We start from the raw sequence: 12,261 nt of genomic DNA, 5'->3' as shown, positions 1-12,261 counted from the left end.
CAGGTCCATTTGAGGCCCAACTAGCTAGTCTAAACCCTCCAACTCTCTCGTCTCTCCCCTGCACCATCGAACAAGAGAGACAAACCCCTTCCTTCCGCCAATGGCCGCCGCCGCCGCCCTTCGCCGGAGCCTCGCTGCTGGCCCCGCCCCGGCCCTCCTCCTCCGCCGCCAACTCCTCTTGCGCTTCCTCTCCACCCAGACACAGTCACAGACGCAAACCCCCGCCGACCTCGCCACCCTCAAGAACTCCATTCGTAGCGCCGCCCACACCCCGGAAGCCCTCGCCGACCTCTTCATCTCCGGCCTCTCCCACCCGGCCTTCCTCGCCGACCGCCCCATCTTCACCCTCTCCGTCCACCGCCTCGCCTCTGCCGGCCGCCGCGACCTCGTCGCCTCCATCCTCTCCTCCTCCCTCACCTCCCTCCCCGCGCCCCACCCCTCCGAGGGCTTCCTCATCCGCCTCATCTCCCTCTACTCCGCCGCCGGCATGCCCGACCACTCCCTCTCCACCTTCCGCATCGTCACCCCGCCCTCCGACCGCGCCCTCTCCGCTCTCCTCTCCGCCTACCACGACAACCGCCTCTACGACCGCGCCATCCAAGCCTTCCGCACTCTCCCCGCCGAGCTCGGCATCAAGCCCAGCGTCGTCTCTCACAACGTCCTTCTCAAGTCCTTTGTTGCCAGTGGCGACCTCGCCTCCGCCCGCGCCCTGTTCGATGAAATGCCTTCCAAGGCTGACGTCGAGCCAGACATTGTCTCCTGCAACGAGATCCTCAAGGGCTACCTCAACGCGGCCGATTACGCCGCCTTTGATCAATTCCTCAAGGATAACACCACTGCCGCGGGTGGCAAGAGGCGACTCAAGCCCAACGTGAGCACCTACAACCTCCGCATGGCTTCGCTGTGCTCCAAAGGGAGGAGCTTTGAGGCTGCCGAGCTGCTGGATGCTATGGAGGCAAAGGGCGTCCCACCCAACCGTGGGAGCTTCAACACCGTCATCCAGGGGCTCTGCAAGGAGGGGGAGGTGGGTGCTGCCGTCGCGATATTCAAGAGGATGCCAGAGGTGCCGAGGCCGAACGGAAAGGGGGTGCTGCCCAACTCTGAGACCTACATTATGTTGCTTGAGGGGCTAGTCAACAAGGGTGTGTTTGCTCCTGCATTGGAGGTGTTCAAGGAATGCCTGCAGAACAAGTGGGCGCCGCCGTTCCAAGCTGTACAAGGACTGATCAAAGGATTGCTCAAGAGCAGGAAGGCCAAACATGCCAAGGAGGTTGCCATGGCGATGAGGAAAGTTGTCAAGGGTGACGCCAAGGAGGAGTGGAAGAAGGTTGAGGCTGAATTTTCGTTCGAGCCTACTGATAAGAAAGCCTAACTGCTAGGAATGATGGATGGCACAATCAGAATGTCAGTTAGATGATTATTTTACACTTCAAATCCATTGTCTGATTGCATGTCTTTTGTGCGCTTGTGGCCAACTCTATCTAGCCTTTCGTTCCGTTTAGCGCATAAGATTATTTTCCATATGAGGTATTTGCATTTCGAACAAATACAGGTACTACTCTTTGGTGGTTTACTGTGTAGACCATGTAACTTGAATGATCACATATGATGCAACTCTTTCCAGTTCCTTATCTTAATTTATCTCAGATTTGGTACATTTCAATCCTCTATATCTTTATGTGAATAACCCAAAAAATAATACAGATTAGTCATCATCATCACTGTTATAATTGTTGGATGAAGATGCTCTATGTACTGTTTTCTGTTTGGTTACTCCATCTGCTTGCCTGAACAATGATGTTACAGAATGTGGTGTTGTATTAATCTGCCGTCTGGATGTGCAAGTTTGTTATGTTGTACGAATTGTTTTCACCAGCTGAATTACAAGATGCTATTCTGAGAAGAGTCGAGCATAATTGTGAACATAAGGGACAAGTTCAGCTTGACGATCGTGTGACATGACTTTGGCTGTATCTGTATGGAGTGCTGAGGTTCTTCAGGTTATTGCATTGGTTGGCAGGCACCCTTTGCCGACTTATTACCAGTTATAGTCCCTCAAGTTGAGAACTGACATGAATGAGTGATACTGAAGTTGCATCTTGCAGCCGGTGGGGTGCGTCCAACTGTGCTGATTGGATTGCAGAGGTGCCTGCTACTGCTGATGTTGGTGGGAGTCTACGTTTGAAGTGGATAACATCGAGCCACTGGTAAGTGTCTCCTTTTTTTCCCTTTTCATGTGTCTTCACTATTGGCATGCTCATTGTTCATATGGGATAGAATATCTTGTATGCATATACTTTTTTTTTTGGCTGGTTGTAGGTTATTATCATATAATTTCATGTTATGTTTGCAAGTCGCTTCTTGCCAATGCTAAATTGCTCGTGTTGACCATCATGTTCCATATTAAGTTGTTGTGTCGGGCATCGTCGGCAAGCTCTCACTTGCTCGTGCTACAAAATACAGAGAGACAGCGTGACAGTGGCTCGTCGCAGCAGGTACTCTGCATTCCCTGTGTGCTGCCTATATGACCACTGGGTGTCAAATCTTGCTGTTGCTTTTCTTTCATTTCTCTGCATCTTTCCTTTGCCTGCTTTCTTAGTTTCCTCCAATAATGGATATGGAGTGTTAGGAGCAAGTATTTATATGGCTTTGACAATAACCTGCACGTCACATTATTATCTTGTTTTTGTCTTCTTTTGAGCCGTCTTTTGTGTGGCTGTGGTTCAATTTCTCCACTATTCTCTCAGACAAATACCTATTGTAGAGTAAGTTATTTTACCCCTAATAATAAAATCATTTATTGACCTAACCACCTTTGAACCTGCCATACTATATACATACAACTGTTTTAGAGTGATGTCACTGCTGTCTCAAAAGGTAGTCAAAATCTTAATTAGACTTGTGTCGTATCAAGCCAGAAAGAGGCTTTTAATTACAGTATACTATAAGGGTTTACTAAGAAACAGACTTTGATAAAAGCACACCATCCAACCTTATTGTCTTCAATACGCATAAATAAATAAATATAATAGATGCAGTGAGTTTTCGATTCAAATTCAAATGCTCTTAATTGAAGGAACGTATTGGCATTATTACATTGCAAAGTAAAGACAATTAAGCAGAATCAATGTAAGTATATCCAGCGCTAAAAAGAAAGGGAAGGAAACTAAGATCAGTTGTGGTGTTGGTCACCGGCTGCGGCCTTGGCCTTGGCCTGGAGAGGAGGATGATCGTGGTGGGCAATGCCCTCCACGGCGCGCAGCAGCGCGTCGATCCTGGTGGTGCCTGTCCCAGGCGAAGGAGGAGCAGCGGCAGGAGGAGGAGGAACGTGGGCGTTGCCGGTGGCGTTGAAGGCGACCCGATCGGCGGCGGCGCGGACGAGGTCGTCGGCACGATCGCAGGAGGCATAGAAGGCGTCGATGCGGTTCTTGAGGTCCTGGATGGCCCCCGTGGTGCGGACGGGCTCGGCGATGAAGGCGGCCACGGCGTCCAGGAGGGCGTCGTACTCCGCTTCCATCGAGTCCACCGCGCTGTCCATGGCGTGGCGGCGGCCTCGATCTCTCGCTCTCGTGCACAACACAATCACAATGCACCAAGGAATTGAAGGAAGAAGCAGAGGGCTCCTTCCTGTTCGTGTTCGATCTTCTCTTTAATCTGTTATTACTTCTATTATTACTACGTTGGTTTTATAGATATATACACGTATTACGTAGTAACAAACCGCCTCTCTCTCTGCATCTCCACCCACCCCGACCCCGTCGTCGATTCGGTCTCCCTTACCCTTTTCTAGTAGGATGGGAAGAGATCGATCAACATACGTACGTAGGAGTAATATGCAGGTACTACACATACATACATGTCACAAAACCTTAACAAACTGTCACATACTCTTTCGTTTCATAATAAATTTATTTTTTTTTGACTCCTTCCAATTATCCTAAAATAAGTTTATTTTAAGTAATCATCATTGTATCAAAATTTGTGAAAGTAATATAAGAAATAATTATATTAGAAGTACATAAAACGAAGAATAATTATATTGGGATGGGATAAAGTATGAATTTTCTGGGGTTTTTTTTATGTTAGTATATGTGTGGGATGTGTGAAAAATGAACTTATTTTTATGACGGAGGAGTACAATATAACCAACCATATACTCCTCCTATATAATTAACTTTGGTCATCAACATTTTATTATGAAAATACATATATTTCAATTGCATATACAAAATCATGTAGTACATATACAGTGTCTTGACAAATATTTACATAGTATTTTAATCTTATCAACACTTCGAAATATATGTATAGCAAAAAAAGCAATTTACCTTATTTAAAGACTGTATATATGCCTTAATAAAAATATATAATAGTACTCCTCCGTTCCAAATTAGATGTCGTTTTGATTTTTTTTATAATGTTTGATCATTCATCTTATTTAAAAATTAGTGTAAATATAAAAATAATAAGTCATACTTAAAGTTTTTTTTATAATAATAAAGCAAGTCACAAATAAAATAAATGATAATTTCATGATCTTTTGAATAAGATGAATGGTCAAATGTTATAAACAAAAAAAATATTTTAGAATGGAGGTAGTAATATGTTTTCGTGATTGATGAACTTCATTGAGACTCAAATTCATTTTTGTTTCTGAAAAGAGAAAAAGAAAAATCTTTCTGTTGTTCACAAAGAAATCAGTAAAACAGTCGTAGCATGGGGGGTCGGGGTCTTTTGCAGGCTTGCAGGTTGAGGAGCACTGAGTGGAGGGAGGCGGAGATGGCGGAATAGTAGCCACCATGAGCTCCTCCCACTCCCATGCTCATGGCGGCCTCCTCCCCACCTCCCGCCGCCGCTAGCAGCAGCGGGCGACTCGCCAGGGTGCGCCTCCACGACCTGGCGCCCTACGATGGCGCCGCGACCCCCGCCTACGGCCGCGCCGTCCATGCCCTCTCCGCCTCCCTCACCCGCCACGGCGCCGCCCTCCTCGACCTCCCCGACGCCCACGCCGCCATCCTCCGCTGCGCCCTCCAATCCGCTCGCGCCTTCTTCCGCGCCAACGACCAACCTGCCTTCTACCTCTACCGCGCAGGGGGCAGCGCCAGGTTTAGGAATTCTCTCTCCTGCCTTCCATTCTGAATTTCTCAATCTCAATCGCTCTCCTCTGAATCGCAGTAGGACATCCGATGACGGCGGCGGCGACCTGGTCCCTGCTTGCATGGACGACGCCTTCAGGTGTTTCGGTGAGGCTGCCCGCGCTGCTCTCTCTGCGATTGCTCGCCATCTCCGACTTCGTACCAAGTAAGTACAAATACAATGCAATGCCTGTTTTTTTAATCCCTTCCTCTATGACTAGTAACATCTTGCTCTTCACACTTACTCACAATTGAGTTGGTCTCTATACATTTTCCAGTGTATTCGACCACTTGCTCGATGATACTCCATTGCCTGTTAATGAGGTCTCATCCTCGGAGTTGCTGGTGGCTTATTCCAACCAACACCTCCACACCGATCATGCTTCTTCTACTGCCTGTCTCGGCTCTTCAGTGCCTCAAGTTGACAGGGGCTTCCTTGTGCTCATTGCTTCTGATCATCCAGGAATTGAGGTATCCATGTAACAACTGTGCAAAGTTCAATTTTTTTTAACCTTTATTGGTTTTAGTTTTCCTTGAAATACATTACTGTTTTCTTAGTTTATTTATGCTTTTTAGCTCATCTTTTCTCCCTGCTATTCTGGTCGACACATTTCAGTTTTATTCAGTGAATTAGCCTATAAGTGCTGCCTGGCCTCTAGTTCACATTGTTTAGCTACTTCTCTGGTAGGTTTGTGACCCAAATGGCCAATGGTACCTAGCAGATGGCATTTCAGGGCCTGGTGACCTGTTGCTTCTGACTGGAAGGGCACTTAGCCATGTTACTGCTGGTTTGCGCCCAACTTCTTGCTACAGGATCACAAATGAGACTAGGTCAGTACTATGGTAACAACTGATGGTTTCATCATCTCATTTCGCTTCCATTTTTTTGTGGTTATATTTGTATACTTCCCTACATGGATGCTACTGAATGATTTGATATGATAAACTTCTTATTGCAATTTCCTTTGCTGTTGTAGAGCATCACTCACCTTTAGGCTAATGCCACATGCCAATGCTATACTGGATTGCTCTCCTATTGCAGCAGCTGGGCACTGCGTACCCCAGATGTACCAACCCATATCTGCAAGCCAATTTATGGATGACTTGTGTGCTGAAGAACGTGCTGTTTCGAATCATTCGGAAGCACCTTCTGTGAGTATAAATCCAGTACCGCATCAATTCAATAGCATGCATGGCATACATCCATATTCAGCTATAGTGATGCATGAGAGAAGCACACCTCAACTCTCTAAGAGTGGGAAAGTGACATGTTGAAAAAGCAAGAGGATTTCTGTACATGTAATTGTGTCTTTCTCATGTGCGCAAAACTACCGGATTGCTCATATCTCGCCAAATTTGGATTGCAGGAATCTCAGGGCAGCTTCATTAGTGAACCATCTCTCAGAAGTGTCCTATCAGATCCATTGTCGTAAGTTTTTCCTTGCGGAATGTACCACTTCATCAAAGAAGCCCACGTCATATGTATAGATTGTCTTATTCTGCATGGATCATTTTTCATATGTATTTACCTATAAGTTATATGCTAGCCCCCATTTTCTTTGAGAGAGAGACTGGGAGACAGAGTGATAGACAATCAGGCACACATACAAAAATGAAGGGGAGAAGGAGCACATTTTTACTTAGCTTAATCAAAATTGAATAACTGATATAAACCTACATAAAGTTTTGTTCCTTTTTTTTTCCAAACTAGTGTGGATGTCATCACCATATTATTTAGTTAACTACGCATCGCAGTCAGACAACAAGCACGGGTGATGAAATGGTATTTGGTCTGTTGCAGTGGGGCTTTTCTTGAGGATGCTATGGTTCTGTTATGTGGACACTCTTTCGGTGGCCTCATGCTGAAGAAAGTCATTGAAATGGTATTTTTTCAAAAACTTCATACTCAGGCTTCCTGATGGCTATTAATTCTCTTGTTGTAACTTATGAGGGCAAAGTTCTCTCTTTTACTGTAGATTGCACTCTTCAATGTACTAGCTTCAACTAGCAATTCAATTTGATTATTGTCCTTAACACAGATACTGGCATTGTTCACTAAATTTGTGTTTTTTGTTTGAAATTAAATTATTTATTTATGTCTTCTTTATTATTTAATAGAGGGCCCTAGCGGTAGGTTATCCAAAACTGGAATGTACTACTTAACAGAGAACTGTGACTATTAGGACTTTAGGAGTGCTTTTTAGTAGCAATGGCACATTCTTGTAAAAAGGTATTTTACGCCTGAAGCAGTTCCTTGTATTTCACACAGCATATATCATAAAACAATAGATTATGTTTCTACAATAACTATGCGACATATATTTAATAAAAGTGTATTTGCAAGTCATTTCTATTTTACTTATCTTCTGATCCAGTGGGGTGACACCAACAATCATGCCAGTTTTTCTATTTTTACTATGATTAGGCAAGATGCACCATTTGCAATGGAGAAGTTGATCCGGCCACCCTGTTTCCTAATCTCGGTATATTTCTGACTACTAATTTTCTTCCACGAAACTGGCATTATATATGTCTCACCTGCTCACTTACTGCTGTTAGTATTTTGGATATAATAGCTTTAAGAGCAGTAGCTACAGTGGTGAAGATGGAAGATGATAGGAGACTCTTTCATAATGCTGCTCTTCGCAAACGCAGGAAAGAGGTGACCGAACGTATGGATGTGCTGAAGAGCACTGGAGGTAGCAGAGTACGTAATGCTGTGGCTGTGATTGTGAACATACCCTCAAGCAATCAATGGTGGTGCATGGATCTGAATAATTACTTTCATTGTTTTAATCAGGGCAATGGTGAGCTGGTGTTGGATGCTGAAAACCCTACATCACCCAGGGGTGTGCAGTATCCATTTGTAGTGGGCGAGAGGGTCCTGATCATGGTACAAGGAGCACAGTTGCTTTTGGCGCTTGCATTACTAAGAAATAATAAAGGGCAGAAATGAATTCTTATCGTTAAGAGCATTTGCAGGGAAACAGAAGGACGCCTGATAAATTTGTTGGGAAGGAGGCAGTCATCACATCGCAGTGCTTGAATGGCTGGTGAGTCCATTTGGATAGCTCGCTTTGAAAAACAGATGGTATTTTTGGGGGTGATGGAAGAAGATCTATGTGAAGTTGTTGCGACTTAGTACTAATTACAAATGGTGAATCGCAGGTATCTTGTGAAGGCGGTTGATAGCGGGGAAAGCATACGGCTGCAGTATCGGTCGCTGAAGAAAGTGTCGGAGCTGCAGCTTCAGTCAGAGATGAGGTTGCAGCCACTCACCTTCCTGCACAACAAATACCCCAGTAGTGGCAGCTGAGTTGATTGACTATCATCAGTCTTAAAACAAAAAAAAAGAAAGGAGAAGCATATACTGTAGCAGAATAGTCATGAGGCATGCATCGCCATCAAGCGTGTTTTGTTGTAGTAATACTAATAAAAAGGTCAGTTAGAAAAGTGTGGTGATAGTTAATCTGGTGATGATATGAAAAGGGTCTATCCTATTGGAAGGAGAAATGTCATGTGGGGGTTATTAAAAGGACATAAAGAGTTTGCTAGGAAGTTCCAAATTCCTAGCGGTGGATGCAGCGGGTCAGCCAAGCCAAACCACAAACCAAACTGACTTTTCTACTGCACTGCAACGCACCAGTATATGCCAGTTGGTAATTCTTGATCCAAGCGTGAAAATGTGTAACTGGACCGGCTGGGCACTTGCAGAAAAAGTCGATAAATGTGTTGTGTTTGCTGTGACATCACTACGTCAGTGATTGTGTGGATGTATGCTCCTGGGAACTCAATTGGACTCACGATACCGCCATCCATGTCCATGGCGCTGAGCCTTCTCTTCGCCGCTGCACCACGAGCTGTTGCCTCGTTCCGCGCCTCTTCGGCGTCCTCCCCGGCACTCGACAGCGGCCGCCGCCCGCAGAACGTCCCCGGCGACTTCTTCGTCGGTCAGCCCTGCACCTAAACTCACCATTAATCGCTCGCCATTTATGCGCTGCTTCAGTTGAATTTGTAATTCGCTGTCTGGCTGCAGATCACCGATGCATCGACTGCCAGACCTGCCGCTGGATGGCGCCGGTAACTAGTCTTTCATATATGCATAATATGCTTGATGCTTCAGCTGCTTTGCTTGGTGATGGTGATTTGAATTGAATTGAATTGCAGGAGGTGTTCAAGAGGGTGGACGGAAAAGCCGCCGTGGCCGCGCAGCCCATCTCCGACGACCACAGGACCAAGGCCCTGCAGGTAGCTCTGCCTCTCTTTTACTGAATTTCAATGCAAAATTAAACTATGCCTGCCATTGATGCCCAGGCTCTGCTCTCCTGTCCTACTGCCTCCATTCACACCGAGAAACCTGCAAAAGACATTCTTCAAGTGCAAAACATGTTCCCCCTCCCCATCGACACTCATCTTCTCCCTGTATGACTTGCTCTCCTCATTCCGGATTTCACCCAATTTATCTCAATTAAATTAATACTCATGTTATATATGTCATCCATCCTGCACTGCTCAAATCTTTCCAGGGTGTTTATCATTGTGGTTATCATTCTGAAGACTCGTTTGGAGCAACTTCTTATCTTATAACCCATCCAGATGGAAACATACTAGTCGACAGGTAGATTCCAATGCACTTACTAAATTGTTTATATCCCTAGTACCCATCTTGCCATGGCCAGACAAACAACTTATCAAGTTCCAATCGGATACATTGATAGTTTTCCTTCTGACAAGTATTCAATTTCACAAATTGGTAGCATTTTTCACAAATTGGAGATCATCTCTAGCAAGTCTTCTTGTCCAGCTTACATGTGGTTATCAGTAGGTCTTCTGATATTTTTCTGATTTTCTAGCCCAAGGTATACAACGAAACTGGCAAATAACATCGAAGAACTTGGTGGAGCACGCTACATGTTTTTGACCCACAGGTATGTTTGAACTAAAAGTTGTATAACATGTTTTATCTATTTTTTGTTTTTCTGAATGCGCCGCTTCTTTATTTTAAATATTTTATTTGGATATTGAATAGCGTCTAATGAGTTACTTACAGGGATGATGTAGCAGATCATAGGAAGTGGGCTGAGCGGCTAAAATGTGAGAGGATTATCCATTCGGGCGATGTAAGACCCTCATGCAAACGATTGCATCTTTTTGTAGCAAATTTTACCTATAGTTCATAACTTGAAGTACGTAGAGGACAATTATTCATAGTTTGCACTACATGTACTAGTGTAGAGTCTAGCTTACCTATTTTTCCAGCGAGTTTTGCTCTCAGATGCCTCTCCTGATATTCTTTACTGCAATTACCATGCTCATGCAGGTAGAGCGTGCTACCGTAGATGTTGAGCGGAAACTTACTGGCAATGGTCCTTGGAACATTGGAGCTGATTTCGAACTTATCCATACCCCTGGCCATACCCAAGTAAGAAGTTCAACTTAATGAAATAAGTTGTTTAAGCAATTACTTGTTGCCTTCAGTATGGAAGGCTTCTCTGGATTGGGTGAAACATTCTTAAACATAGAACACTAAAGAGTAGCAGGGTGAAAGATATGTGCGCTGTTGTTGGACATTAAGAGCATTTTTTTTCAGGGTTCATTCATTAAATTGAGCATTTTTTTTTCAGGGTTCGGTCTGCTTGTTCTACAAACCAGTAAAGGCGCTTTTCACTGGAGATCACGTTGCAAAATCAGAAGAATCTGATGATTTATATCTCTTTCTTATGTACAGCAGGCAACCAGGTAGAATCCTCCCTAGATTTTGTCTAACTGGACATAACTGTGCAATTGTACAATTAGCTTACAAATCGGATTAATAATCTATCTATTGCATAAATTTGCAGTGAGCTTGCAACTGGACAGCATGAGAAAATTGTTGAAGTTAGACTTTGAGTGGTTTTTACCTGGTATGCGCTCATTCAAGCATTGCGGATAGAGTATACCTTCTTAGGAAATGAGAAAGTCCCTGCCTTAGCATTTAGTTTCTGTTGTTTTCTTTAAAACGGCATGATTGAGTCACTGAACACTGATTGCTAGTTTTTTCCCTTTTCCAGGACATGGCTATCGAATCCATTATAAAGATGTACACGCTAAGGATTCAGCAATCGAGTCCCTCATAGCTATAACTACACAAGCTAGGGGCATCTTATAATTCTCTCTACCTTCAGACTTCAGTGTACATAAATAACGATCAATTCTGGAATTAAGTGACCAAGAGGAAATGTACCTTTTTTTGAAAGACCAGCGTAGGCGGCTGGCATTCTATTTATCTTAGAAGGAGCAATGTACAAATTGGCGATGTAGGAAATGTAAAAATTTACACCCATGATGGCAAACAGGTTTGTCACCATGTCTATGATCTTCTCTAAATCTTGGTACCTCCCATGCTTCAAAATTTTATCTCGTCCAGGACTTGGTTGCATACTAGTTGTATGAATGATTCGTTACTTTGGAAGACGCTTGTTTCTTTCCTGCCAAATTTTCTATTGTAGTCAGTAAAATGCAGGTGTACATGCTTGAGATGCCCTAGAGTAAGCGGCAGGCCCAAGTTGACAGGGGAAAATTGCTCGCTGCGATGCGAAGTTTCCTAAAATGACATCCAGATCAGTATCCGGGCAACTGATTGGTGTGGAGGTCGGTTTCTTCGCTGAATCTTTTGGCACATGAAGTTAGTAACTGATCTAGCATCTCTAATTTAGTCCAGAACATATTTATTGCATCCTATCTTCCGAAAACATTTGCACCAAACAGGTCGTAATTATCAATAACTGAACCTTGAGAGAACTGAAAAGAAAAACCCAGCATCATACTAGCTGGTCCGGTTAACAGTCTAGTAATACTGTTTACACCTAAATTTGGCATCTAGAGATAAAATAGAAAAACTTGCCAAAGTTTGTAAGTCTGCCGGTTTTCCTCTGTGAGGGCCGGTCTGACCGGCGTGTGTTGGCTGGTCAGACCGCCGACAGTGGGCCGGTCAGACCGGCGGTGTGTGGCCAGTCTGACCGGCAGAGTCCGAGCCCTCTTCGGGTCTTGAGTTTTCTTGCTCGGGAAGGCTATATTTCGTGTTTACTTTGGTTTCTATTCGAGTTGGACGTGGAGAAGGGCTTGTAGAGGGCAAGAACAACCTCTA

The 12,261-nt window shown here is 44.4% G+C and overlaps 3 protein-coding genes across 3 annotated transcripts; all 3 read left to right on the top strand.

Moving 5' to 3' along the window:
* The first annotated feature begins 9 nt into the window (after positions 1 to 9).
* LOC127763148 (pentatricopeptide repeat-containing protein At1g61870, mitochondrial-like) lies at positions 10 to 1,646 on the top strand. Its single transcript, XM_052287768.1, has one exon. It carries the CDS (start codon positions 101 to 103, stop codon positions 1,370 to 1,372), a length of 1,272 nt encoding a protein of 423 aa, XP_052143728.1. The 5' UTR covers positions 10 to 100; the 3' UTR covers positions 1,373 to 1,646.
* Positions 1,647 to 4,718: 3,072 nt separating this feature from the next.
* Positions 4,719 to 8,648, top strand: LOC127763145 (uncharacterized). Its single transcript, XM_052287764.1, has 12 exons — positions 4,719 to 5,105; positions 5,176 to 5,301; positions 5,414 to 5,606; positions 5,824 to 5,966; positions 6,113 to 6,287; positions 6,503 to 6,564; positions 6,937 to 7,018; positions 7,561 to 7,618; positions 7,712 to 7,842; positions 7,936 to 8,028; positions 8,118 to 8,188; positions 8,304 to 8,648. The coding sequence occupies exons 1-12, from the start codon at positions 4,819 to 4,821 to the stop codon at positions 8,449 to 8,451; spliced, it is 1,569 nt and encodes a 522-aa protein (XP_052143724.1). The 5' UTR covers positions 4,719 to 4,818; the 3' UTR covers positions 8,452 to 8,648.
* Positions 8,649 to 8,848: 200 nt separating this feature from the next.
* LOC127763153 (uncharacterized) lies at positions 8,849 to 11,588 on the top strand. Its single transcript, XM_052287774.1, has 11 exons — positions 8,849 to 9,085; positions 9,172 to 9,215; positions 9,303 to 9,383; positions 9,450 to 9,557; positions 9,662 to 9,753; positions 9,989 to 10,063; positions 10,186 to 10,255; positions 10,456 to 10,557; positions 10,760 to 10,874; positions 10,976 to 11,038; positions 11,186 to 11,588. The coding sequence occupies exons 1-11, from the start codon at positions 8,863 to 8,865 to the stop codon at positions 11,281 to 11,283; spliced, it is 1,071 nt and encodes a 356-aa protein (XP_052143734.1). The 5' UTR covers positions 8,849 to 8,862; the 3' UTR covers positions 11,284 to 11,588.
* Positions 11,589 to 12,261: the final 673 nt, after the last annotated feature.

The sequence above is a fragment of the Oryza glaberrima genome, chromosome 2, assembly GCF_000147395.1.
Source record: "Oryza glaberrima chromosome 2, OglaRS2, whole genome shotgun sequence".
Lineage (NCBI taxonomy): Eukaryota > Viridiplantae > Streptophyta > Magnoliopsida > Poales > Poaceae > Oryza > Oryza glaberrima.
The sequence above is the reverse complement of the archived record's forward strand: the minus strand, read 5'-3'. Positions and strand labels throughout refer to the sequence as shown.